Source organism: Chlamydotis macqueenii, chromosome 12 (genome assembly GCF_036417535.1).
Source record: "Chlamydotis macqueenii isolate bChlMac1 chromosome 12, bChlMac1.mat, whole genome shotgun sequence".
In the NCBI taxonomy this organism is placed as follows: Eukaryota; Metazoa; Chordata; class Aves; order Otidiformes; family Otididae; genus Chlamydotis; species Chlamydotis macqueenii.
In genome coordinates, this window is record NC_141567.1 from 14677197 (window position 1) to 14705112 (window position 27916).

Below are 27916 nucleotides of genomic sequence, written 5' to 3' on the forward strand. Positions count from 1 at the left end.
AGGGGCTCATGGAGGCCAGTGGCCACTGACATTGACTTGGAGGAGGAGCACCACCTCTCCTTGTTGCATCTAATTGTCTTCTGCATTTCCTTGGAAGCACGGAAGAGCAAAGACCTTCCCAGAGTTACAAGAGCAGAAGGAAGACAGCACACCAGCCCCATGGCTCGAGGACCTCATGGGATGGTTCCTTTGTGTGCTGGTGCAGGAACTGCTCTGCATCCCTACTGCAAAGGGTGTTCTCCTCTCGGAGACCCAAAATTGAGAATCGAGGTTAGACACTTGTCCTTCCCAGAGCTGATCCCATCTTTCTCTCCCCAGCCAGCGTTGGTCCCTCGCAGTGCTATTTATCTAATGCATTGAAGCTGCGGCACTTCTGGAGATGGAAGAAAACCAGATAACCCTGGACAACCTTGAGAAGGGCACAGTTAATCCAGCTTTCAGCTCTGTGGTAGTTACCCCCTTCCCCTCCTGTCCGGGTACAGGAGCCGCTCAGGGTGCTCCAGCTAATGATGTTCTCCAGGGGGAAGAGAGACTGTGGGAGGAATGCGATGATCTGTCTCGTGAGAGCAAAGAGGAGAGGAGAGGAGAAGGGAAAGGGAGATTCTCCTCCTACTGCAGGTAGGTCAGCCCCCGGAGATGCGGGTATGTAGGGTATTTCCAGATGTCATAGCGAGTCTGCAGTCCTTGGGCCAGCGATTCTGGAGCCAAACCTGATCTGGGAGAAGAGCAGGGCATACTGACCACATAGTGGGGACAGTGCCTAGTGGCTCCATATGGCTCTGTAGGGTGGCAGTGGCAGGTCTCTGTCCCCAGAGCAGCCACTCAGAGCAAGCCTCCACTCATGGTTCCCAGATTGGAGCATGTGGTGAGATCTCCCCTGCCACAATGGGCCAGCTCGCTTCCCCCCTAGCAGAGCTGCTAGACGCCATGGCACACCCATACCACCACAAGCACCCTCTGGGATGCATGGTCATGACCTGGCTCTGTTGACTTGAGTTGGGCTGGGTTGGGCTGACCTTCAGGATCCATCTTCTGCACCTCTCATGTCTTTGGCATGTGACTCTCCCCAGGAAGGCCCTGCAGCCGACATCCAAGGCAAAGCGCTTCTGCAAGGCTCATGCCAAGGTGTTGAGAAGGGTTGTCCTGGGGCTCCTTGGAGTAGGTGAGGACTTCCCGGCACTGAGACTCCATCTCCACATCCCTTTGACTGGCTGTGCCCCTAGCCTCCAAGCACTGGGCATGCTCATCCATGTGGAGGTTGTATCTGCTCTCACCAGACCCACTGCCTGCCCTCTCCTCACCCCACCACTCCATGAGGGCCACCTGCACCTCACTGTCCTCCTCCCCTTACCCCATCTACTCAAAGGGTTTGCTGTGCCTCTTCTGCTTGCTCCACATGCCCCCAGACAGCTGAGGTGCTGTCACCAGTGAGCCTGGCTGCTGGGGCGATGCTCCCGAAGTTCTCACGCACAGATGGGAGCCTCAAGGGTTGCCAGGGAAGGGCGTTTGTATGAAATGAACCTCATTGTTGGCCCTGGTTAGTGTTACAAATCCGTGATCCTATGGCTCTGGTTTCTGACCCCCAATATGCCTTCTCCAGCCTACCTGTGCTACTTCATTGCGGCCTGTTGGCTCAACTTCCAGCGAGCCCTTGCCTTGGTTGTCATGACTGCTGTGGTTGTCTTCTTCATCTGCTGGAGCCTCTTCAAGAAGTACTGTGGGGCAAAGGTATTGCTGCTCCTCAGGCCCGTTTGGAAATGCTTCCAGAAGTCCTGGCCATGGCTGAAATGGTGAGTCAGGAAAAGGCAGGGCCAGATCCCTCCCAGCACCCAGGTCCCCTCTCCCATGGCTGCCCTGCCAGCGCAACCAACAGCTGATGGCATTAGGCACGTGCCCTAGTGCCAAGCAGGCACCTCACGAATGATGAGGCATGGCCCACCCTGGGGACTACATAAAAGCCATGGCAGAAACATCTTGCTACTCTACCTCAGTAGCGTGATGGCTGTTCACACCCCTCATTTGTGTCCAAGCCCCAGGTTTCTTCAGATACATGGACCTTCCAGTAGCACCTCCCACACAATTAGCTCCTGCCCTTCGTGAGCTCCACGCCCTTCATGGGGACATCGTCTCTGTGACAGTCTGGTGTTTCCTTTGCAGGCTGCTGTGGGTCGCCATCCTGGGAGGTCTGATTGCATGGCTGGCTTTGGACACCTCCAGAAATCCAGAGCAGCTCATCTCATTAGCTGGCTTCTGCTTCTTGGTGCTGTTCCTGTTTGCCTGCTCCAAGCACCACGGCGCAGTATGTATTTCAGGTGTGGCTTGGCCATTGGTCCCCTTGCAGGAGATGGCCATTCAGCACTGGGGAACAAGTGCTTCCATCCCCTGATGGCCCATCACTGGAGCTCCCTGGAGGAAGCAGAAGCCCAGCAGGGCTCCTGAGCAGAGCTGGGCACAGCCTGGGGAGCAGAGCTGGTCAGCTGAATGGAGTCCCAAAGACACCTCACTGCTCTCCTTCCCCCTGCTCAACCCAGGGCTCCCTCACAGTGACTCCATCCTGTTTTCCACTGTGTCCCTCACAGTGGGTCAGACCCAGAGACCCAGCACCAGACCCATGCCTGAGCTTTGGGTACCCTGGGTGTCTTGGGCGGAAGTGATTGAAGTCCCAGTGGCTTCCAACTCAACCTGCCTCAATATTTTGGGCAATCCCTCCATCCTCCTCCTCCAAAGGGTTAATGAAGAGGAAGTTTTGATCTAGGGAGTCTGTACCACCAGTCAAACCATCAGAAGGTCTCTGTGCTTGTCTCTTCCTGGGTAAGCCTGGCAGGTTATATTCTACCAGCCAGTTCCTGAGTCCCACCAACTTGTCTTCTTCCTCTATCACCAACATAGGTCCGTAGGTTTCTGTCGCACTTTATTAGCAACCCCGTGACCCTCACCCAAGGCACAGTGTAATGGTGTTTGTCACGTGCAGCTGCTGCAGGGGTAGGAAGCCAGAGAGGGAAGTCTGTGGGCTTTGCTAACATCTCAGTCCTCCTTCTGCTCTTGGTCCCCAGGTGTCCTGGAGAGCTGTCTTCTGGGGTCTTGGCTTGGAGTTCTTATTTGGGCTCTTTGTCCTCCGAACAACTCCTGGTGTCCAAGCTTTCCAGTGGCTGGGTGACCAGGTCCAGGTACTACATCTGCTCATCCCATCCCGTGCTTGTGCCCTCCGTGTAGCTCCCCCCTGGGACCAGCAAGAAGAGCAGAGGGTGGCATGGGGCGGAGAAGCTGCAGGAACTGCGCGGTCACAGATGTGTTTGTTAGGGACTAGAGAAAAGCCAGCCTTTTCCTGGTTTTCTGCAGCAGCCCAGACCCTTCGGTGCAGTCTCCATTGCAGGCTGGTGCAGTGGCCCATGGCTTGGAGACAGCCCACCAGTGTCCAGAGCTTAGGTTTCAGACGTTCATTTTCTGGAGGGGTAGTGAAGTGAGCTGTGGGAATGGGAGCACAGATCCCTGCTAGGTGAGATGTCAGGGAAGGAGCTAGTGGAGATCTCTGTCCTACCATGTAACTTCTCCACTTGCAGTTCTTCCTGGGCTACACCACAGCTGGCTCCAGCTTCGTCTTTGGGAACACGCTCATTGAAGACGTCTTTGCCTTTCAGGTCAGCTTGGGGAATGGGCTACGGGGAGGGAGAGGCAGAGCCTGGTTTTCTTCTGGTCTGGCTGCCTTGCTGGGTCCTGGAGAGCACAAACGCAGCCAGGTTTGCTGCAGCAGAGCTCAGCCAGCTCAAGGATGGGTCTCCCTCAGCTTTGTACCCACTCGTGGGCCTCAGCAGTACCATGGGGGATTTGCACTGGTCCCTGTCCCTCCTGCCAGCCTGGCCCAGTGTTGTGGCACCCCAATAGCGTGGGCTGGCTATGCAATACCATGCCATGCCCAGCTCATGACACAGGGCGGCTTGGTCCCCAAGTGTACTTAGGCATGTTGCTCAGCTCTCCTCTAACCCTGTGCCCTGGTGCCTTGCCTGCAGAGTCTGCCCATCATTGTTTTCTTCAGCTGTGTGATGTCCATCCTCTACTACCTCGGCGTCATGCAGTGGCTCATTGTCAAGGTAGGGCCTTGCACCTGGCTCTGGGTGGTGGTGGAAAGGAAAAGAACCTGGCTATGATCAGCTGAGGAATGTCCCAGGAAACTTGGGGTGGTACTAATTTGAGGTGATTTGTCCTGGTTAAAAGGATAGACACAAAACCTCTCTTTCTTGCACGTTCCCCTGAGAAAGCCCAGCCCTGGAGTTGATGTTGCTACCTGGTCTGTGGGCGCTTCTCAAGATCGGCTCTGCGCAGCTTGAGGGTCAAACAGTGCCCTGCTTCATGGGGTGGGTGGCAGGATGCCAGGAGCCTTTGTGAACATGGTGGCCTTGTCTTTCCCCAGATCTCCTGGCTGCTTCAGGTCTCGATGGGCACCACTCCCACTGAGACTCTGAGTGTGGCAGGGAACATTTTCGTGGGACAGGTAAGGTCCTGGGCAGGAGATCCAGCTCCTCAGCCCTTGCAGCTGAGCCTGCCCTGGAGGAAGGGTCTTCTCCTCCCTTCCAATGAGACCTGTGGCCCTCTGTGGCTCTTTCTCAAGGACAACAGGGTTTTCTCTCTCACAGACTGAAGCCCCGCTACTCATCCGCCCGTACCTTGCAGACATGACCCACTCAGAAATCCACGCTGTGATGACTGGTGGCTTTTCCACCATTGCAGGCAGTGTGATGGGTGCCTACATATCCTTTGGGGTGAGTGCACAAGCAGATGTATGCCACAGGCTCCCTGCTATGGGGTCCTGACACGCAAGAACTGCCCTGGACTTGCAGGTGGGAGAAGACCCCCAGCAGGTGCCCCATGATCCCTCTCCATAAGCAGGATGAAGGCAGGGTGCCTCCATGTCCAGCCTCACCTTTGCTGGCCTGGCCAAGATCCCGGAGCCCTGCCAGGTAGAAGGCACCTCAGTGGGATCCTCACTGCGTGTCGTTGCACAGCAAGCAGGGCAGATCTCACTGAATCGTGGGATAATTTAGCCTGGAAGGACCTTCTAGGGGGTCTCTGATCCACCCTCCTGCCCAAATGAGGTGATGGCAAGGCCCAAGGGGATGCCCAGGGCCTTGTCTAGGTTGGTGGTAAACACCCTCACCTCTCTGGTCCACCCCACAGGTGCCTTGGTCATGGGGAATAATTTTTTCCTTATATTCAAGTGGAATTTCCCCACTGAAACTGTGTCGTTGCTTCTCACTGGGCACCTCTGAGCAGTATCTTTCCTCTACTCTCCTTTTAAGTAGCTGGAAATGGCACCTACAACCCCCCCCAGCCCTCTTTTCTCCCAGCTGAACAAGTCCCGCTGCTCCAGCATCACCTTGGTGGTCCTGTGCCCCGGCCCCCCCGGGGAGGTGCCCTCTCCAGCTCATCAGTGTCCCAGCCCTGGACACGGTGTCCAGACGTGGCCTCATCAGCGCTCCGTAATGGGGAATAAACCTTCCCCTCGACCTGCTGGCTGAGGTCCCGCTATTTAAACATTAATTAGTCTCCTTAAATGGGGAGCTGAGGGTGAAAGGTCAGAGAAATGAGACGGTGTCACTGGGCCGGCAGGGCGAGACTGGGAGCTTGGTTCCTTGTCAGAGGGGAGAAGTTCGCAGTGTTGCACAACATATTGCTGTGATACCGATAAAAAGGGACAGGGAAGGGACAAGAATCACGATGAGGTCAAACAGCAGGAGACATTAACATCTCCGAGGCGTGATCGCTGCGGCTCCAGCAATGCCTCCCTCCAGGCAAGCTGCCCTACGTGCCATGGCTGGCTAAGATGGGAAAAATGGAGACCTTTGTTCCCACCCTGAGCAAACGGAGAGCCCTGAACTGCTCCGAGTGTCGCTGGCTGATGCCAGCCGGGTGCTGGGATACCCTGGGGTGGCACATCACGGGGTGCAGCCTCGTGCCGAGGTGCCTAAGCCTGCGGTCTGCGCATTGCAGATAGACGCAGCATCACTGATCGCAGCCTCCGTCATGGCTGCGCCCTGCGCCCTCGCCATGTCCAAACTTGTCTACCCCGAGGTGGAAGAGTCCAAGTTCAAGGGCAAAGCAAGTGTCCGCCTCTCCAGCGGGTGAGTGTGTGGAGAGGGATGGAGTGGGGCTGCACAGGTCCTGCCAGGGTGGGGAAGCTGCGTGGGCAATTTAGGGGCAAAAGTGGAAGTTGCAGGTGGCCCGAGGTTGGGAGAGCCTGTGGAGACATCCACAGAGCAAGAGCTGACCTTGCACAGGGGATACCTGGCCACACAAGCTGATCGGGGTCATTTTCCACGCAGGGAAGAGCAGAATATCCTGGAAGCTGCGAGCAACGGGGCTGCCGCCTCTGTGGGGCTCGTGGCGAACATCGCGGCCAACCTCATTGCCTTCTTGGCCGTGCTGGAGTTCATCAACGCTGCCTTGCGTTGGTTCGGGGAGATGGTGGACATCGAGGGACTCTCCTTCCAGGTATCCCCAAGGGTAGCCTCATGGTTCGGGCTGCCAGATCCCACATCTCCCACCCATCCCCACCTTTCCCCGTTGCCTCGGTAGGCTGCCGAGACCCTTGCTGGGCAAGGGGTGTCCAAGCCGGGGGCTATGCAGATGGTCAGCTCTGAGATCTCCCTTCTGGGATGCTTTTCCCAGGTGATCTGCTCCTATGTCCTCATGCCTGTGGCCTTTCTCATGGGCGCAGACTGGGCAGACTCGCCGCTGGTGGCCGAGCTCTTGGGGATCAAGATCTTCTTGAACGAGTTTGTGGCATACCAGCAGCTGGCCACGTACAAGAAGAACCGCCTGTCAGGCCTGGAGGAGTGGGATGGGAGCCGGAAGCAGTGGATATCTGTGAGGGACACCTGCCACCCTGCTGGGCACAGGGCAGGGATGGAGCCAGCCAAAATGGGGCATGGGACCTGGCCAGGCAGACGGGTGCTGGGCAGGCAGGGGGATGATGGTGTTGGGGGTGTGAGGGCACCTATGGCTAACGAGACTTGGATGTCCACTCACTGCTGGGTATGGGGTCATCTTGAAGGAATCAGTAAAGCCCTGTCCCATTTATCCTGCTCCTTGGTGGGGCAGATCAGGGTGCTACAGGGCCCTCTGTGCCCCCAGCTCAGCCTCTCCCAGGGGCAGGCTGCCCACCACCTGCATCCTGGCTCCCAAAAATAACTGAAGGAGAAGGCACTGGGGTGGGGGACTTCTCTCCATTGTGTCTGGCTGGGCTGGGAGCTGTGACATGGCGCTCAGCTCTGGGTGCTCTGGGGCTGCTCCTGGGCCAAGGCGACCGTCCCCTGCCACTGTGTCCTCCAGGAGCGAGCTGAGAGCATCGCCACCTTTGCACTCTGTGGATTCGCCAACTTCAGCTCCATCGGGATCATGCTGGGAGGCCTGAGTGAGTGTGACTCGCGTCCTGGCTGCCTGGGCACAATGCAGGGTGTGGGCAAGAGGAATTTGCTGTCCTCAAGCCTCCATGTTCCGTCTCTGCCAGCACATAGATAAGAAACAGAATTTGCATGAGGTGATAGGGATGATTTTGCACTGCACCCATGGGCAAGAGCACATGCATGTCCCACAAGCCCAGGTGCCACCCAGCCACGGGGCAAAGAGCAGAGACTTCAATGCCGAGAGCTCTGATTGATCACCCATGGGTGTAGGGCGGGCACGGTGCTCTGCCAGCACCCACCGCTGCCAGGATGGACAGACAGCATGCTGTCCCAATGCCTGGGTAGAGCAAGGATCTGAGTCGCCCTGCTCTCTGCTTTGCCCCCGCAGCCTCCATGGTACCCCAGCGCAAGAGTGACTTGGCCTCTGTCGTGTTGCGAGCCCTGCTCACCGGCATCTGCGTCTCCATGCTCAACGCCTGCCTGGCAGGTAGGTCCCTGTCCACCGCCAGCAGGGCCAGAAAGAGCCGAGCAGGGACAGGCAAAGGGCTGAAGACCCCTATAAATGCAGGTGCAGGGATGGGGATGACTGGGTTGTCCCCAGAGTCTCCAAACCCTCTCCTCTTCCTCCATGACTTTCTCAGGTGCTGCCCAAGCCCAAAAGCTCTGCTGGGGCCCCTCATCCACAGCTGGGTGGGTATCAGGACATTTGGGGCACTGCAAGGAGCTCCCTGGGCTCACTGCTGCAACCATCTTGGGGGTGAGGTGGGACGGCACAGGGGACCTGCAACCACAGTCCCAGGTACAGGAATTGCAAGCAAGCACAGTCAAGGTGTGGAATTTGTGAGCAGGGCTGGGGTACAGGATTTGCAAACATGCTCAGGGTACAGGATCTGTATGCATAGTCTCTCAAGAGCCCCAACCAGGAGACCGTGTCCCCCAGGTCTCCTTCACGTGCCAACGGAGGTGGGTGACTGCGTGACCTTCCTCAGCACGGCCAACTTCAGCTCTACCAGCTACACCATGTACACGTGCTGCAAGCAGCTCTTCTCCAGGTGGGTGTGAGGTGTCCCAGAGCCGTACAGCCCTGCCTGGGACCCAGGTGGTGGGGCAGCAGCTTGTTCTGACCATGCTTCTCTCCTTCCAGCTCGGTGCTCGAGAATGGGACGCTCTCCTTCACAGGAGCCTGGGCCGGCGTGGCGGAGAGCGTGCTGAGCCTGACACAGTGCTGCGGGCACTACAACCACACGTCCTGTGCAGGGACAACCTAGAAACGCACAGGACAGCTGCCCGATCCAGGGGCAAGGGGCTGGGAGCACCAGGGTCTGCCAGGCCTGACCCCAACAGTAGAAGAAACCCCGTCAGAGACCTGTGCATCCGGTCATCTCCAGTGCAGTGATGATGGACAGCCCTGTGCACCTTGCAACCAGCACCCTTAGGTACTGGTTTTGCAAGCACAAAAAAACTGCTCTCAAATAAACCATGGAAATCCCCGTGTGCTTGCCCTCAGCCCGCACCCGCAGCTGTCCCACAGGGCATGAGGCGCTCTGCTCAGGCTGCACCCCACAGCTCCAGCTGCTGTCGCCAGTGTTTGCTGCAGAGCTCGCAAGCTGAGCCTGCACCACGTGCCAGCTTTAGGGTCCAGCCCTGGCCCCCCTCTTTTCACCCACAGAGTGCGGATGGGGGTAAAGCTGTTACCTGAAGACACTTCTTCCCCCGAACACAAAGCCTCCCCATCCTGCTGTGCTTGGGTGCATCTTTTCTGCAGGGACCACAACACTGGGGAACAGGCCAGTCCTTCTTGCTTTATTGCACTCGAGAGCACCCATTCGCCAGCACAGCCACATTATGTACATCGTTATTTTACAATGACCCAACAACAAAGCACCAGGACCCCAGAGCATGCTGCACACCCAGCCCTGTCCCTTCCCTCCTCCGGCAGGCTGCACCGAGCCACCGTTTTGGACACCACCATGCTGGGTGGCATTGCTGATGCCCGGCACCCTCCTCCAAAGCCCTAGGGAAGGTGATGCTCTTGCAGCAAGATGAAGCAGGCAATGCTGGGGCTCTTTGCAAGCCTCGCTGGCCACTCCCACGCTCTGCCAGCTGCTGCACGCCTGAACGAGCTGACAGGCACAAAGGAGGCTCGATGCAACACAGGGTGCTTTACTTCCCAGCATGAACATCCCTGCCTGTCCATCGCCGCCTCCCGCCACAGCGCAGCAGGGCGTGGAGCGGGTGCTGCTAGCTGCCACTGGGGTAGGACATGTGCCAAGCAGGGCTGACGCTAAGCAAGCATGACTAGGTTGTGCTATGGGGCTGGGCAGTGCTTATGGGGTCTGCGTATGGCAGGTGGGCAAGGAGGGGCGAGTCCTGTGGGCTGGACACCCACACGTGTCAAAGCAGCACCTGGCACGGAAGGGAGGTCACCCCCTCGCCCCGCTCCTGGGTGCCCCATGTGAGGTAGAGCATCCTTATCGTGGCGCTGGCAGGCACCCACAGCAGCACTGCCAGCCTCCACCCAGCAAGGGGGTGAGAGGCTCACCCCAGGGTGCAGGGGAGGCCAGGAGAGCAGGGGTGCAAAATCTGATCCCCGTGCAGCCGCCAGTATGGACATCAGCACCCCGCCAAGGGACAGGCCTGCAGCCCGGAGTCCCATGTGATAGCAGCAGGAGCCCTGCAGCTCACCGCTAAACCCCTCTGCAGCAAAACCTTTTAAATCACGGGGTGCCAGGGCAAATGAGACCGCCTGGGAGCTGTGGGGGTTCACATCCTTGACACAGAGCATTGGCAGGGCTTGGCACGGTGGCTTTACAGAGGACACAAAGAGGGGCACAAGGTGCTGGAAGCCAGGAGGGCAGCCCAGACTCCCCGTTTGCTCGGGCGAGCCAAGCAGGGGACACGGTGCCAGCAAAGCCCGAGGGAGCAGCTCTGACTGCCGCTGCCTTAAGGAAGGCAAATGGAGAGACTGGAGAGAGGAAAGCGAGCCCGAGCGTGGGGGGACACATGGCCTCCAGGCTCCACCACTGGCAGCAGCTCTTGTAAAGAGGTACAGGTGAGGGGGTCTGCACCGCTGCCAGCTCACAGCCCCTCCATGACCCTGGCCGAGCCGCTCACACTAGCACACACCACACAACGTAAGCGCCGTGGGCCAGGGCAGGAGCCAAAGGGACAAGAGCAGCGGCAGCAGCTGCTGCCAGGATCTCCCCTGCCTGGCCTGGTTGCACGCTGCCTCAGGGCTGCTCGGGCTGGGGTCCGCAGCGGGGGGTCCCAGCCACAGCAGCTCCAGTTACTGTGGGCAGCCAGACCTACCGCTCTCTCCTGACCTGGGTTTGGAGGCTGTTGGGGCCTCCCCTGTTTCTGCAGCTCTCCGGGAGCTCTTGGGGCTCACAGCAGCCTTGCGGGTACCCTGGGGACTCACCATCCCCTTCTTCTGGAGCTGCGGGCTAGACTGGCCGGATTTCCTACCCATGGAGGGGCTCTTGGAGCCTTTGGGCTTGGCTGGCTCCAGCGTCTTCAGGCCCAGGATGCCGCAGTAACGGTTACACTGGTGAGTGGCCACGAATTGCTCCAGCAGGGAGGGGAAGCAGCTTTCCTTCAGCCCCTGGAACCTGCCAACATAGCCATCCTCAGCCCCTGCTCTGCACCAGGAGATGTCCCGCCGAAGCAGGGAGCCAAGGACGGAGCCCGGCTGCGCTCACTACCATGGCCCTTCACCATGTAAGCAGCAGAGCCGACAGCTGAGGCCACCCAGCAGCTCGGGGTCACTCACCCTTTCATACTGGTAGCGATCCGCACGTTGGTCATCTTCCAGCCCACTCCTGCAATGAAAGGGAGGACAACCAGTCTCTGCCCAGAGAGAAGGATGAGCACTGGCACGCAGCCCTGGGAGCTGGGCTCCACGGCACGTGGGAAAGAGGCAGGAGGACAAAGGTGGGGCTTTTCCTCCTTTTGCAGGCCAGAGGGTGGTGAGAGACCACAGGGATCAGATGGAAAAACCCTTTACCTTCCATGTCAGTCACAAGGATGTTTCCATTTGTCCACTGGTAGACCCAGTGCTGGAAGGTGCAGCATTTGAGCACAATCTCTGAAGTGTCTCGTGCCACCAAGCTGCCATCTCTCTCGGTGACACAGTACTGCTCACAAGGCCTGCCCAGGTCCTCCTCCATCGTGGCATAGGGGATGTTGTTGGCCGGTCGATAAATCAGGTACAGAGGAATTATCCTACATGGGAGCACACAGATGGGGTCAGCACCAGCTGGCAAGCTCTCCCACCGCAGCACATGGAGATGCACATTGCAGTCTGCAACTTTGGCTTTCACCTCCCCCCCGCCCAATATCACTCCTGCATGAGAGTGGGAAAACAGCACGCTGCCCTTTGGGATGTCCCCAGCACCCATGGGGAACCTTCTCACCACCCCCTGAGGTGCTCTGCTGGGATGTCAAGTCAGTGGAGCAGCGGCACCTTACTTACTCGGGCACTGCTCCAAAATCAGGGACGGCCCTTGCCTCAGCAGCAAAGATCTTGCAGTACTCACGGCTGGAATTTTGGATTTTACATTCCTGGAGATACAAGAAGAAGAGTCAGCGCACTGTCCCGCCTTGCACCAATGCCTCCCCAGGACCCCCCACCTGGCCAGGCATCTCCTGGGGCTGCTGCCAGTTGTTTCTATGTCCCAGCGGTCAAAGGACAAGCGACAGGAAAGCTTCGAGCAGCTCTGTGTTGCTCAGAGAGAACTGAAGCCAAGAATAACAAGAACATCACTAGCCCGCTGGCATGGCTCAGCTCCTCCAGAGCATTCAGAAAATTGGACGTAAATAAAGTGAGGACAGAGCTGGGGAGCGTGGCGCACACAGACAGGGAAGGAGTGGGGGACACAGGCAGAGGGAGCCCCCCAAGGATGCCCACCTGGATGGTGATATCGTAGTTCTTCTCGATGAGGCTGTTCTCATTCTTGGTCCCAAAGACAATGAAATTGTGCACTTTGATGATGCAGGTGCAGCCAGACTCAAAGATGGGCTCCAGGCCATAGATGGCTCTGGCACGGCAGGCTTTGTGCAGGAAACCAGCACCCACTTCCATGTCCTCGCTCACCACGCGCCCAAAGAGCTTATCCCCCCAGTAGCCTGCGTCAGCCAAGCCTTTTGCGAACACCATGGGCGTCATCTCGATCTCCTCTCCAACTGTGCAAGGGAATAGCTGGTGAGGGGGAACAATGGGGGCACATCCTGCCCCCTCCCCAGAGCTGCCTGCCCCTCCTGCAGCAAGGGGCAGCAGTTGCAGCTCGTCAGCACACGGTCCTTACCTTCGATCTCTTCCCGCAAGATAAATCCTGACAGCACTAGAGGAGACACAAAGCAAAGAGGTGTCAAAGTCCTGCCAGGATCCCACCCTGCCCCATGCACTTCCACACCCAGGGATGGCAAGAAGGATGGTGTGAATTGCTCATAAATTAGCACGTGGAGGCAAATGACCTTTGCAGAGCTGGTGTTTGGGGCATGCAACGCTCCCCCACCACAGCCTGGCACCAAGCCCTCTGCATGGCTTGCCGTGCTGCCCCATGGCACACCCAGGCAGCCAAGAGAGCTGCCAGCCTGCTGAGGGCTCCTCACCTTCTGGACTGAGCAGGAAATCAGTGGAGTCAGTGCCGTATTCGTTGCTGATCACACACCGGTAGACTCCGTAGTCCTTCTGGGATGCCTGCACGAGAGCCAAGGCTGCCTGGCCCTCGTCACCAGCGCTGGAAGAAACCAGAGCATGGGCCTCAGCCCCATGTGACACTAGGGACACAGGGGAGCCCCATCACAGGCACTGCGGGTGGCCACCACGCTGCCCTTGGAGAGCTGGAAGAGGGCTACAAAGGAAGCCAGCCCAAGGGCATCTCAGCTGCTCCCCTGGCACCTCATGGCACCAGGAGTCCTGCCCTGCAGTTTGTACTCACAGAGATGCTCGTCTTCTAGGCAAGCCCTGCAAATTCTGGCAGGGATTGGGCTACAGACTGATAAAGGTTACTTGCCTCTGAGTGTGGCTGGGTCAGGCCTATGCTTGGGCTAAGAGACCCACATCTGGATGAGATGGCTGGAAGCCAAACAGCCACAGAGGTGTCCAGCTTCATCTTTAGCCGTTCACGAGTGAGGGCAGACACCACTCCCCATCCTGCAGCCTGCCCTTCTCCGAGGGACCGGAAAAGCACAAGCTCTGTATCAGCAGGCTGCTGGTCTTCTCCAGCCTGCGGCACCAAGCTTTAGGCTGGCAGTTCCTCTAGCCAAGGTGATGACACATACTGGGCAGTTTGGTCTCCACAAGAACCAAAGACCTGTTTCTGCCCAGTATGGCCAGCGTGAACCAGCAAGGGGATTGCAGGCTGCAGAGGGAAGAGCTGGGACTGTCATCCTGAGACCCGCTGGCTGAGCAGGCTCTGCTCTGGTCAGCTAGAAGGCAATGGCCACTCCTGGTCCATCTGCCCCAGCTCAAATATCTGCTGTAGGAGATAGCTTCTGCCCCAGAAGCACCTCCTTCTAGCTGCCCATTATAAAGGGAGCTCAAGAGATGCTGCTCAAAGGTATCAGGCAAATCCTACCCAATGTGGGTGATGTTCACATATAAGCTCCCTTGGGCCTGAGAACAAGTTGCCCTCCATAATGCACCTAAAGTAGCACCCAGGATACAGCAAGCCACCCAGCGGTCCAAACATGCTCTCCCTGTGCAAGGGCAGTGCCAAGGGATAGAAAGGCACAGCCAGAGCTGCTTTTTCCCTGTGGGTGTTTGCCAGTGCTGGTGGTACGGAAGCACCTGCTTGAGTGCAGACCCTCCCAGCACAGCTGCCACCCTCACATGTATCAGTTGGGGTCCCAGTTGTGGAGCTCACACCCAACTCTCAAACTCTGAGATGGGCACAGGACCTTCCCTGCCCTCCCTGAGGTTCGGGGTCAGCCCTGTCCATCTCAGGGCCCTGCTACTCAAAGCATCAGCCCTTAAGCCAGGCTCCAAATGGAGCATCAATAGGAGAAATTTGGCAGCAGCTCCCCAGCTGCAGCGCCCCAGCTCCCCAGGGCGATCCCTCCCTCCCCGGGCACTGAGAAGGTAAAGTTCCCAACGTACCGTGCCATGCAATGAGCTTCCCATGCAGCCCAACAGACAGGGCACCTTCACCCCAGTAAATGCAAGGAGCTCGATTGAACACACGAACCCAGGGCTACGCACAAGGACTACAACAAAGCGGAGCTGGCAGGTTACCTCCTTTGGGCTTCTGCTACAGGGATCTCGTCCTTGTACCACATCAGCTTAGAATCACTCAAAATATTGAAGAACTGGCACCAAAGTTTCAGGTTTCCTGATGCATCGGAAAATTGTTCTGCCCTGATTTTACGAATCACCTGTGGAGCTAAGGACAGGGTGCAAAGAGATCGATGGTGAGACACACAGCGCTGGCTGCAGCTCCGGGGACAGGCGAGCCTACCCCGGCGGTGCTGCTCAGGACTGTTGGGGGTATCACACGTATGTCAGCACAGCCCGGTATAACGCTGCCTTCCCAGGGAAGGTCTCAGAGCTCCACTTGGATAAAGATGGTGGGATACAAGTGGTGCCATCTGTTCAACAGCGCAGCACTGCAATACCTAGTGGGGCTCGGCCAGAGGCAATGCAGAAAAACACTACGCGATGATGGAGGAAAAATTTGTCTGCTGAAGTAGGGATTTATCAAGGTTACCCTTACTTCTGCAAGAGTGTTGATTCCTTTGAGGGTGTCACCTGGCTCCCACAAACACTTCAACACCAGGATCATGCTGCTTCTAATTCACTTTCACAAGAGATCAAATTAGCCTCGACTATGGAGGTGGAAATGGGGTGTGCACCCCGCTGATGCCCACTGGACCCCCAACCAACACAAGGCATGGTGAGAACTAGGACATGCAGACAAAGAACAAGAGGATTATATGATTCCTTTGGCCAGGGAAGTTCAGGCCGTGGAGGCAGCCAGCCTCAGCACTGCTGTCTCTTGCGTTCCTCCACTCTCTCTGCACTAAGGAAAGAAGTCTTGGGGCAGACTTATGGCTTTCACATGGCTAAAGGGCAACGCTGGAAACCCTGCAAATGCACAAAACTCATGTGGCCCCAGCTGACTATCCCCAGCTCAATTGGCCAGGCTTCCTTTGTGGGCAACAAGGAAACATGCTTCATGGGAATTGCCACATGCCTTACCTTTAAATGGGTTATTTTCTTTCTTGGACTCTGCTGGCTGTGCTTCTGGCTTAGTATCTTCAGAGACCTCCTGGTCACCACTGCTGTCACCTGTGGGCTCCTCATACAGCTTAGGAACCTCCAATGTGGCCATCTTCCTCGTGAGGGTTGGCGAGCGCTGCTCTGAGGGAGGGGATGGAGCCAGGGCAGGCGATTGCAGCAGGGTCGCGTTCTTCCTGGATTGCTGTGGCGAAATGTTAGGACTTCTCACGCGCCCTGGGCTGCCTGGGGTTGCTTCCTCTTCTTCCTCAACCTGCTTGGGTTTTGGCAGGTATATTTTGCGACGGGCCCCAGAAGCAAGCTCCTCCGGTGTGGCACAAGGTAGCACTGCCACAGGGTCACCAGGGCTCTCTTTTTCAGGGCTCTCTGGGGGCAAATCAGGAATATTATTAGGAGACTGCCCCACTCCTGCTGCCACCATGTTGCCCACCACGATGGAGGGCACAGAGAGCTGGGGTGGCCCCTCCGCCTCAGAAGCGACGCGGCTACGCCTCTTTGGTGGCACAGGCCTGCAAGCCAGCATCTCCTTGCTGGTGATGAATTCCTCGTTAATCATGCCCGTGATCCGCCTGGACGTCCTGGGGGTCAGAGGCAAGTTCTCTGCTGTCTGGAAGAGCTGATTGTTCTGCACCTTTTCCAAAACTCTCCTTGAGGTTCGGGGGCTCAGGCCTGCAATGCCTATCTCCGGGACGATGACTTCCTCAGCATCGGGCTGCTCCTTGTCCTTGTCTTCTTTTGTGGCATCGTTACTGCTATCTGACATTTTTAAAAGCAGCAGCAGATAGTTCTTCAAGGAGGAAACAAGGGTTTTGTGCTGCATCTTCTCCTCCAAAGACATTTCCTGAGGTCTTTCGGAGCTAGGCAGGACCAGTGGTACTTGTGGCTGAACCTCAGCACCTCCTTCAAAAGTGCCTGAAGGTGCTGCCGATTCCTGGCATGGAGCTGTGGCTGTTAAAGTGCCTGAAGGTGCTGCCAGTTCCTGATGTGGAGCTGTGGCTGTTTGCTCTCCTCCTTCCTTCCCCTGAGGTCCCACAGGCACAGATTTGGCTGAAAACTCCTCTTGTGGGGCAGATTCATCTGCCTTTTCGATTTCAGCTTCTTTGCTTGCAGGAGGCAGCAGCTGGGCTCCAGACAGGACCTCTCCTGCTGTGGCCTCCATCTCTGGGGCACCGTGAGCTGCAAGTGGTGCCTCCTGAACCACCGACATCCCTGCTGCAGGAGCAGGACGCGGCTCTTCCTTGGCAACTCGAACTGAAGTAGGAACTGGCATTTCAGTCTCCTGATGTCCCAAAGGCGTCCCTCCCGCCTCCCTGTGCACAGTCCCAGGGGATGTCTCTGCTGCACCGCTCCCTCCTGCCTCTGCACTGGGATGGCTCACAGACAGCTCTACTCCTGCCTCCTTGCTCTCCCCATCTGTGGCTGCTGTGTGAAGTGTGATTTGCTCAAGACGAGTGTTTTCTCCAGGCTCTGGAGGACTTGATTTCTTTAGCAATGGCTCTTCCTCACCTTGGCTTTTGTCGTCTTGATTTAACAGTCCTTGTTGGGTTTCTCTGCCCTCAAGAGCACAGGAATGTCCTTCTGCCTGCTGCCTAGAGGGAAGGTGCTCCTTGCTGGACTGCAAGTGGTCTGGAGAAGGTGCTGGTGGCTTTGGTGGCTCCTGAGGCCTCAGCCGAGGGTTTGTCCTTTTCCCAGCCCCCCTGGTCTCCTGGCAGACAGCCATCTCTTTCCTCAGCTCCTTCAACTTATTGGCTTGCTGACCCGTCTCTACGGTTGGACCGGATACTGGATGTTTCAACTCACTAGCAGACTGTCCCACTGTTGCTACAACCTAGTGAAAAAAAGAAAACAGAAAATTAGCACCATTTTACTGCATGGGTCTGCTCAGCAGGACTTGTGGACCATCTGTACCATATGACACTGCTCAACTTCTGCTTCAATCAAGAGTATTCAGCTGGTATTGCTGATAGTCATCCAGGGACCCCTGGCTCCACCATCATTCCACAGTACTGGGTGCCACAGCCCACTGTCATGCTGCACAAAATGTTTTTTCTTTTAATCAGCTCCAACTCTTCTGCCTTTCAGCGCCTTGGTTGTGCACAAAGAGGCAGGAGATCTGCCTCTCTAAAACATTCAATGGCTTTTAATTCAATCTCCTCTGACATGGTGCCTTCCCAAAGAGCAGAACTTTCCCATTTTCACCAGCCGTTGCCTTGTATAATTTCCTTGCTCTTTTTTAAGACTCAGTGCTCCCCCCGTACTGCAATCTGTACTCTGAGAGGGGGTGATCAGCATGTCACACACTGTCTGGATGAGGCTGCCCAAATGATTTATAATGAAACCGTACACCGTGACGTTATCTGCGCTATTCAACCATCCTGTTTCTCTGACATTCGGGAAGCTCAAATGTTTCCGACTGCAGCTGCACACCAGCAAACATTTCAGCAAGCTGCCCACTGTGATGGCTGAGCTTTATCCCAAGGAGATCTGGCGAAATCCTCCAGCCAAGGGGCACTATCTATTTTTGTAGGATAAGGCTCAGGGGAGGCAGCGATACCGCTGATAAACGCTGTGCCCTGCTGACGCTCAGCTAGCAACATCAGGACAATCGCATGGGAACAGGGCGTGCACACAACGGGTTCCCCTTCCATCCCAGAGGATCTGCCGCTAAGGATTTTCTCCTGAGGTCTCTGATTTAAGCTTTAAGCCTCCAAAATGAGGTCCATGGGAAAGGAGGGCTGTGGCACAGAGGAGGCTCCATGCAATGCTGCTGGTCAACAGGGACATCTCTTTGGCTGAAGAGGACTTGGGCCTTGGGGAAACTTGCTTATCCTTGGTGCAGGAACTAAGGCTTACTCAGAAAAGCTTTCTGGGAGCTCTTCAGAAAAGTATCTATCCTTAAGTAATCGTAAAACACTCAAACTAGAGGCATATAAAAGAACTACAATAAAATAACCAGTTTCAAAGTTAGGCAAGAGTGTTCATAATGGAAATCCAGTTCCTTCTCTGCTCTTCTGTCTGAGGATGTTCAGAGGGATTTTGCAAAACCCTTCTGCTACGGATAAATCCAGCTCAAAAGAGAACTCCTGAGCATGAGGTCCAGCTAGGTCCCAAGGCCAGGAAAACATTCATGCTTCGATCCTGTCTTGTTTAAGAAAAAGATTAAAAAAGAAAAAGACAAGCAACCCGTGTCCTGGGGAGTGAAAATATCCTCAAACACATCCGGAGTCAGCTTTAAAGTGCTCTAAAATAGCTTATTTGGTCACACAAAAGCCTGAGCACTTTCCCCAGCATCACCAACTAGCTGATGCATTCAAATTCAAATCAAAAGCATTCTCTTTTGTCTACTCAAAGGCACACCAGCTGACAAGTTACCAGTTTCCCTCTGTGAGTGGGTTTTTGAAGAGGAAAATACCTTGATGCATGTCAAAGGCTCAAGGATGACAGCCCAAGCCTGGCTGCTACACACCAACACTTTCCACCCTCCTTAAGGGCAAGGGGCGTAAAAACGAACAGAGGGAGAAAACGAATTGCTTTGCTACGGGCTCGAATGCACAGCAATAATTTCTGCAGCAATATGTGATGCTGATGGGCCAGGTTAGAGATGGGTTCACGGTGCTGCACTGCGGCAAGAGCAGGACCCAGATGCTTGCTTCATTGCATAACACAGCAGGTTTCTTACCAGTAAACGGTGCTCCTACCTATGCCTAAAGAACACTAGAAGAGGAAGAAAGGAATTTTTTTTTTCACTGGAGCACCTGTCAGTCCCACTTTCTGTATTATGGATGTTTTCACATCCTGAAGTATTTGCATTACCTACTGAGGGAGCCCTGCTGCACCGAGTGCCTCCTCTGAAAGCCCTGGTCTGTACCGAAAGCGTGCACCTACCACAGCTCAAATGCCAAATCCTGATGGCACCTGCAAATTGGACTGGGAGAACCTTTTACCACAGAAGAGGTCATTAAGGAAAAAAAAAAAAAAAAGACTTGCAGCTTCCAGTCTAACATTTTCATGGAAAATGGTTCAGGTTAAGTGACAAAAATAGAAGTTGACTAAAAGACGCAGTGAGGGTCAGCAGCAGGTGCTGCGGCCTGGCACTGCATCACCACCACAATGAGCCTTGCAAGAGAGTTTTTTCCAACAGGGAAGAGCCAAAAAATAGCCCAGATCTACTGTATACATGTTGCACTGTAAACAAAATTCAGCGCCCTGCCCGGCGCAGCTCACGTGGCGTACCTGGCACGCTGTGCTCATTTGCATAGGGGCTCATTAAACGCAGGCTGAAGCTCAGGCTCAATTGCTAAACTGGACAGATGTCATCAGTCTCGTTGCCCGTTGTATGCACAAGGCATCCACCCCCAACTATAAATAGCCATTCAGTGCTCCCTGCTGAACTGATTTGGAAACATTTCGCATGAGGTCAGCTTGCCGATTAAACAGGAGAGCTCACAGCGTGCCCCAGGCCACCCGGAGACCAGCTGCTCAGCCGGAGGGCCCTGACGTACATCTCTTCTCACCACCTGATCTAACATTTATTCAGAGCTGGGGTAGAAGCACTGCTGTCTGGACACCTAAAGTCCAGAAAGCCTTTTTTCCTGGGTGCTTTTGCCAGTGGAGACCTACAAAGCATCAGCAGTAGATCCCATGGGGTACGCGCAGCCTCCCAGGGCTGGTGCCACAGTACAACCACGCGGCACAAATATTCTCTTGTTGCAGCCCCTGTGTTGGCTGCTTTCTGTCCTAGTTACCTCTGGACTGACGGCTTTGTTTCCCTCTGTCTTCTGTGCTTGGTGCTGGCCTTTCTGTCCCTCGGACGGCACAGGTCCTGCCTCCGGCCCCTCTGAGGACGACGGAGCCTTCTCTGTCTGTCTGCTGACTGCCACAGGCTGTAGGGCAGCCTCGCTCGCCGCCTCTTCCTTGGCTCCTGCCTCCTCCTTCCCTGCTGCTGGCTTCACTTGCTTATCAAAATACATTTCTTTCAAAGAGAAGTGCATGTCGCCATTGATTTTAGTGTCCTGACTGACAGCTTTCCCAGCCTCTTTGATTTTTGGACTGTTTTCCACTTCTTGATCACTTGCAACCCTCAAACGCGCAGTCTTGCGTAAGGGGACGGGAGGGGCAAACCTTGGATTTGGAGAGGGGCTGGCCCTGTCTCGCCCACTTTCTTCTCGCTTGGAAACTTCCTGCTTTGCTGCTGGAGGAACCTCCACCTTCTTTTTCTTTTTAGCTGCAGACTCTTTCGCCTTTGGCTTAGTCGCTAGGTCCTCTACCGTCTCGTAGAGGTACGCGAGAAAGCTGTTCCCGTTCTCCTCCACACTTTCCAAAGAGGCATCTCCATTGGCGGTCACCTCTACTTTCAAAGGTGCTATCAGGTTGTTCGGAAAGCCCTTGATCGCATTGACCGGCTGCTCCTTTGGTTCAGCAATATCTTCACGTAATCTCGTCTGAGAATTGGTGACATGCACTTTTGCTGCATCCTCCTTCTCCCACTGAGAGCCTCCCGACCGGAGATTCAGATCCCTGGCCAGTCTCCGCTTCCTCTGGAGCCGATCGGGGCTCATTCTCTGCAACTTCTCCACCTCCACATTCTCTTTCCCTCGTTTCTTGCCCTGCTCTATCTCTCGCAGCTTTTCTTCAGCTTTTCTCTTAATTTTTTCAAACCACTTCTGATGGATTTTGAACTCCGTCATGGTTCCCACTTCCAGCACACCAGAGCAGGACACGATGCCTTTGTTATTTCTAGCTGAGGCCTGGTAAATACCTGCATCTTCTTCTCGGCACCTGGAAACCAAAAGCTCTGCGTGAGACCTGCCCGTCCTCCCCAGGCACTACCACTGGGCACAAAGGCATGCATGCTCTCCCACTTCCTGCTCCAGAGGAGCCAGAAGATGAAGATCTGGCCCTTGAGCTGTCTGTAGCAGGCCTGGAGGCCAGGGGCTGGCCTCCCTCCCCAAGCTTTGCCTGTTCTCAGCACTAGCTGATAAGCAAGTTGGACGTTAAATCAGTGCCCAGCTCCCCCCTGGGTGGGGGGGGAGGGCTGTGATGGAGAAGGAACAGCTTGCACCAAGCTTCCCAACTGCTCTTGGACATATTCCTCTACAGGATCATCTCCTCTCAGCTCTTCACAGCCTACTTGACATTTCTGTTCTTCCTCCACCCTACTGCCTTACCAAAGCCTTCCCACCCCACATCATAGGCACCAGCACAAGCACACGCGTGCCATCCCTGCTGTCATCCCTCAGGAGTGCCTGGCTCACAGAGATCCCTGCTCCTGTGAGAGGTGGGCCAGCCTCTGATAGAAACCTGGAGCACACCTGGGGCGGTAGAAAAGCCCAGGCACAAGGATGACGGGACTATCAGCAATACTGATATTCTGCACTTTCAGACAGTGCCACACCTGTCTGACATCCCAAATCCAGGACTCAAGGTGCAACAGCTCTCTGCTTGCTGGGGACATGGTGTGCCTGGCTCTCCAGAAACACAGCCCTTGGGTAAACTTAAAAGAAGTTGGTAGCCAGGGCTGAATAAAGGAGGCCTTTGGCTCCATCAGTTGAGTGCCAAAGGAGCCCTTTTCTTCCCTGACCTCAATGTGAGAGCTAGGAAAGGCCCTCCCAGGACAGGGCAGCAGCTCTTTCCCCTCTTTGTGCCTGCTTAGGACACTCCTATGAACTGTTTCTGTCCTTGTCCTGCCTGATCCACTGGACCATCATCCTGGAGGCAGCCAGTGTTTTCCCTTCATTCACCTTCATCCAGCCCTCTACTCAGCTCCTGTCTGGTGCAGCCACAGCACATGCTGCTACCAGCACCAGAAGGCCCCAGAGAGAGGAATTTCTCCTGACCTTCCTTTTGCTTCCAGCATGGCAGCTAACCCTGGATGCAGTAATGGATCTCATACTGATGTGATCAGGGAGTCATCAGAGCAAAGAGCTGAAGGAGAAGGCACAGCTGGGAACATCACAATGGGGAGAAGAAGTGGCCAGCACAGGTGCTGGGGGGAGATCACTGCTGACAGTCAGCTTCTCCAAATACTGAAAACATGCTCAGAGCTCCCATCACCAAATCCAACCGCTCCTCAGCTTCTTTACTCACTTGTACAGCTGCAGGGTGTGGCGATTTCCATGACGGAATATCTGGTACTTGGGTAAGCCACAGTACCGGTCCATCTCTGTATCATCCTTATACCACGTCACCTCCGGCTGCGGGTATCCTGGGGAGCAGACAGATGGTACATCAGGGTGTGAAACATCGCGACCAGTAGCACAGCAAACCTGCTCCTATGGGGACAAGGTATCAATAGCAAAATGAAATACTCCGGCAGAATAGGATATGTGTTATTCTGGGCTCACCGCATTCTTTAAATCACAGAGCAGAAAAAGTTTTGTGAGTGGAAACCTGATGGGCTTATCCAAGTCTTTTATCACTCCTAGGAATAGGGCTATTTTTGAGAAAAAAATCCCAGCACTTCATTCCTGAACAGAGGGGAGTGAATCACACGATCGTCTCCTGTAACACTGGGAGGAAAAGGTGAGCATATTGTCACTTTTATACGAAGAGGCATGTTTTGATGAGACTAAGGCTAAGGTTAGAAAACAGGCGTTCGCCCCTCCATGGAGCTCACAGCATTTCACTAAGTGTCACAGCCTGTAAACTGATCCAAAAGTTTCCATTGAACAGAAACAACCTTGATTGCATCACAGCCAGCTTGGTGTCCTACAAATGTCACTTGACAACAGATGTCACCTGCCTTTTCAGTAGAATTACATCATGACATGTGTGACTGGCTGGCGAGCAGGCCAGGCACGCAGCCACGCTCCCCGCCACTGGCAGTGGTGGTGGATCAGCATGAGTGCCCCACATGGACTAGTACTAGCCACAGCCACAGCCACAGCCCCCATCTCCCACTGACAGCAGCTCTAGCTCAGAATAAGAGCAGTTTTCAGGAGAAAACTGCTCCAGTCAGTGGCCAGCATTGGTTCCCATACTTCACACAGGGTTCCCGGCACAGCCAAGCTGACCCTAAGGGCATGGGATAAAAGTTTCAATGATCACATCATGCCTCTGCTTAAGTCAATGCCCTCTACAGTTGTTTGAAGCCCCAAGGTAGATATCTGAAACTCATCTCCTCCAAATGCCCCTGCTGCCTTTCCACGCTGCCGAAGTGAAGGCATTCGGGATGCTGCTCCCCTCCACTAGTCCCCAAGGGTCTCCCCACCACCCCCCCACAACCCCAAACGCAGTGGGGGTCAGCTCTCATGGACAGCCCTGGCACAGGGCCAGTGAGGGCTCTCCAGGAATATCCAAAGTGTCTGGACTTGGTGGCTCTGAAATAGAGAGAGGGCAGGGACAGGGCACTAGCTACTTATCCCAGATACTTCCCAGCTGCCAACCCACAGGTTGGGCTCACCAGGACCCATTTCATCTCCAGGGTGAGGAGCCTCCTACTTGCACCAGCCAGAGATGCTGGCAGTCTGTAACAACGCCTGAGTCCAGCTTACGCCTGCTCCCACGAAGGTCCCAAAGTGTGACTGAAAGACCAGGAGCAGAGACTCATCAGGAATTCACCCTCGTTTTGGCCGATTTAAAATGCCTTTGACCACAAAAGCAGCAAATGCCAAATTTCCTCCTCATGTATTGCTTGGTTCCCCTCGCCCCAATCTGCTCTTCTGATACACTCCCTGTCCCCACCACTTGCTTTTTGGGGCTCTCCAGTGTCCTCTTGTTCCTCGAGGGATTTAGCCCACTGGAACCAGACAGAGTTGGGGAAATAGTCTCAGAAGAATTTTCCTTTCCCACTCCCCTCCATGAACAACAGCCATTCCTATAGCCCAGACATCCCCGCAGGCCAGATTTTACTCTTATTTTCCTTTCCTCACTGAAGTCTTTTACTCTGCACTGCCCCTGGCATCCACCCTCTCCATCCTCACTGCTGTTGGTAGCGCCTCATTCCTCCTGGTCTGCAGGAAGCCAAGTCATTATTTTCTCCTGAAGCCCTTCCTGCAAGGCTCTCCACCTCCCCTTCGGTCCCCATCTCGTCACAGTCTGCTCTTCGCTGCTGTTCTGGCCCTTCAAACCAGATTGTACTTGGCAGGAGGACCCTGGGCTGAATGAGCCTGTGGTGGTTTCTTTCTACTCCAGGGATGAGGAACAAAACAACATTCATACAGTCACATTTCGCCCAGAGCAATCCTACTCTTCCCAAGGGTTGCTCTGCAGGAGAGACCTTCAGGAGGCCCCCATGGTTTGTAACGCAGGGAGCTGGCAGGTAGATTTTCCTAATACCCTCTGAACAGCAATCACAGCACTTCATTCTGGGAACTGCAAGCATATCATTTCCGAGAAGCCCTGTGATGTCCCCCCATGGCCTCTGCAGCTGATTCCCATTCCCAGCTGACATCTGCCGGAAAGAGCTGCAATTTCTATAGCTGTGCAGTGCCTCAGTGAAAGGCTTTTCCTCCTGTTAAGCCTAAACTCCCTTTGACCTGTAGCACTTGGTGTCCTTGAGGCTACCTGCTCCCTACCAGGGGCTAAAGCCATACCAGCCCAGCAAGGAGGGACTAGCCCCTGCGGCATGCTCCAGCCTGCAGCAACAGGAGCTAAAGGCAAGTGCTGGCTGGAAACCCACAGGCAGAGGGAAAGTCTTCCCACCTCCCACGCAGAAACAGTAGCCCCAGCTGCCTGTCCAAACACCAGACATCCCTCCCCAGGGGCTGTAACCAGAGCCAGGCAGGGGATGGAGAGATGCCTGTGCAGGGACAAGGCTCTCTGGCATGCCCCACGCTCCGTTGCTGCTGACGCTGCAGGCATCTATCTTCAGGCTGCCGAGAAAATAAATTCCCCAGTCTGGGAGTGGGGGCGGGCAGGCATCGCTCTGGCTGAACCCCTGCAGCCACAACATCCGCAGCTCACCCAGCTGCTGCGATGGGACGGGGTGGCTGAGCCCAGGGCTTCACTGGCAGGCATCGCCATGCTGCAGGGCACCAGTAAGCGCGTAGCAAGACAGAGCAGCCATTCATAAATCAGGCACTGGCCATTCCAAAACCCGTCACTCCCGCAGACCCCCCATGCAGCTGGTGTGGAGAGGGATTTGCCAGCAGCTGGTCCCCTGCGTCCACCAGTGATGCCCCGCAGTTGCAGACAGAGTGGTGCCAGGTGTTCCTGAGGAGGAGGGAAGGCATCCGCCAGGCATCTTCGAGCCTAGAAAAGGTTTTTTGGGAAGCATGTCTTCCAGCAGCATGACTCTAGCATGATGGCCAGCCACTGCAAGATCCAGGAGACCTTTCTGAGCAAGGATTTTTTTTTTTTTGTGGAGACTGTCAGGTTTAGATCAAACATTCTTTTTTTCCAAAGCTGTTACAGTCTGAGAAATCTTCAAAGCTTTAGTATCCTTATCCAAAACAGTTCTTGCAACAGCAATCCAAAATCACCCAAAGAAACTCTCTTTAAAACAACTGTCTTTTTTTAATTTTTTTTGCGGGGGCGGCAGTGGGGAGGAGACAGTTTTCTGAAACTTGGGAAGGTGGAAAGAGTTGAGAACAATTACACATAATCTCCATGGTTTTCTGTTTCTGCTCTACACAAGCTATGTGGAGTGGGGGCTTCAGATAGTTTTGGGAGGAAAAGTCATGGTAAGATCTCATTCTTTCTGGCATTATGGATTTAAACCTCCCCACCACGTGAAGGTGATGAGGCTTCCAGCAATGCTGAGAGGAGGGACAGATACTCACTAAGAGCGGTAGTTCCCCATGCCACCAGCCTGCGACAGGTGCTCATCCTCCATCCCTCTCTTGCCCTGGCTGCCCCAAACCCAGGTATCCCCATCTCCCACCAGCCTGCTCTCTGCTCTTCTACTCACTATTCCATCCCCAAACCCATCCACCCACCCCTCCTGCAGCCCCTGCATTTCTTCAGACATCCTCCATCCAAGCACTTCACTCTCATCCTTCAAACATTTCCCTAAGAGGGACACCACGGATGCAACAAGTTGAACTCCTTCATGCTTATTAAAATCCTCATCCACTAAGCACGCAACTGTCTACTCACTTTACCCCAACTCTCTTGCCCAAGCCCCTTGTATGTAGCCCTACAATAAAACCAGACTGCTTCTGGGCACGTTGCTTTGTTACCATCCCCTCTGGGGATGTTGCTGCTCAACCTTGTGCAGATGTCCACGTTGACTGAGCACCTGCATGGGAGAGGTACCAGGCTGGACAACTCTTCAGTACAAGCACTGACCCATGAAGGGAGTGATGGGGCCGAGCTCCTGAGCTGATTATTTCATTAACCAGGTCAGAGGGGTTGAACCTGCCTACAAAGGGCTGAAACGACGCTGAAGAGGCAGCTGTACAACAGCAGGCAATACTGTGTACTGACATACAACGGTCTTGGCTAGATCCATTCATCACCTCTCCTGGCTCACCTCTTTCCCTAACAAGCAGACACAGATCCAGGCCCCTTCATCCAAGCCCCACATTTCATCAGCTGACATCTCTCCTTCTCAGTCCACACTATACAGAAATGACTGAAAAGCTGCAAAATCCTTGTAGTAGCACCTCCAATAAGGGCCGCTCTCTGAAGAGAAGAGGTCAATATTCACTCACTGGGAAGGATCTGTGATGATCCTTAAGATCCTGAAGTTCGGACAGACCCACCAAGCAAAACACTTGGTGTAGAAAAGTGGAGCACACTCTGCTCTGTAAGAAACTGCAGAGTAATGGAAGTGTTCTCGTTTCCTTATTCACATCTCTCAGAGAACAAAGGATGAACTAATTTTGACTAAAAAAGAAAACATGTCATAATTGATGCAAGATTTGACCCAAAACAATCAAATCAGACATACTAGGGACACTGGCAGCAGACAGAACTAGGCAACAGGAGGAAAGGAGGGTTTGTGCAACCACCCAGAAGCATTAGGAAGTCTGCCTCTGCCTGACTTGATTTTTTGTTGCCTGCACCACACAGCACATTTTGGAGACTGGCTCTTCAAACACTTCCATCTTCCTCCCTTCCTAGGACATGTCCAGCAAGTCACTCGTATTCACAGATGTGGAACTACCCTGTAACTCTCATTATTGGTCAAGAAGCAGAAAAAAAGAAAGTATTAAAATGTTATTGTAGGTCATGTATCCATATTTGAGGCTTTAGAGTCAAAACAGGAGTGGCTGACAGTCTGCCCTTTGCCTCCTGCAGGTCTATGAACCAAAGCGTCCCTGGACTCCAGCCACAGCAGTGGGACTGAGCTGGTTCCACTCTGGTCACCTAATTATGTTAGAGGGAACTGTCAACC

General features: G+C 54.8%; 2 protein-coding genes across 3 annotated transcripts in view; one reads left to right on the top strand and one right to left on the bottom strand.

Annotated features, from left to right (window-relative positions):
• LOC104478482 (sodium/nucleoside cotransporter 1) lies at positions 1–8890 on the top strand. Of its 2 annotated transcripts, none has more exons than XM_086757124.1 (17): positions 1–451; positions 530–618; positions 1071–1162; positions 1601–1790; positions 2158–2299; positions 3054–3167; positions 3561–3638; positions 4008–4088; positions 4409–4489; positions 4632–4757; positions 5986–6116; positions 6318–6486; positions 6664–6861; positions 7327–7408; positions 7789–7887; positions 8341–8452; positions 8545–8890. In XM_086757124.1, the coding sequence occupies exons 1-17, from the start codon at positions 380–382 to the stop codon at positions 8666–8668; spliced, it is 1980 nt and encodes a 659-aa protein (XP_086613250.1). In that variant the 5' UTR covers positions 1–379; the 3' UTR covers positions 8669–8890. The 2 variants fall into 2 exon arrangements, with proteins under 2 accessions (XP_086613250.1, XP_010117133.1); XM_010118831.2 differs by having other exon boundaries at positions 1–448; positions 521–618.
• Positions 8891–9182: 292 nt separating this feature from the next.
• ALPK3 (alpha kinase 3) overlaps positions 9183–27916 on the bottom strand; it is a 32954-nt gene continuing 14220 nt past the window's right edge. Inside the window, exons 3-13 of the mRNA XM_086757123.1 lie at positions 22723–22840; positions 20382–21414; positions 15598–17464; positions 14635–14782; positions 13011–13138; positions 12704–12739; positions 12307–12581; positions 11872–11960; positions 11404–11621; positions 11170–11218; positions 9183–11008 (exon numbers count right to left, since the gene is read on the bottom strand). Of these exons, the coding sequence (XP_086613249.1) occupies positions 10687–11008; positions 11170–11218; positions 11404–11621; positions 11872–11960; positions 12307–12581; positions 12704–12739; positions 13011–13138; positions 14635–14782; positions 15598–17464; positions 20382–21414; positions 22723–22840 (4283 nt within the window). The 3' untranslated portion in view covers positions 9183–10686. The remainder of the gene's footprint in view (positions 11009–11169; positions 11219–11403; positions 11622–11871; positions 11961–12306; positions 12582–12703; positions 12740–13010; positions 13139–14634; positions 14783–15597; positions 17465–20381; positions 21415–22722; positions 22841–27916) is intronic.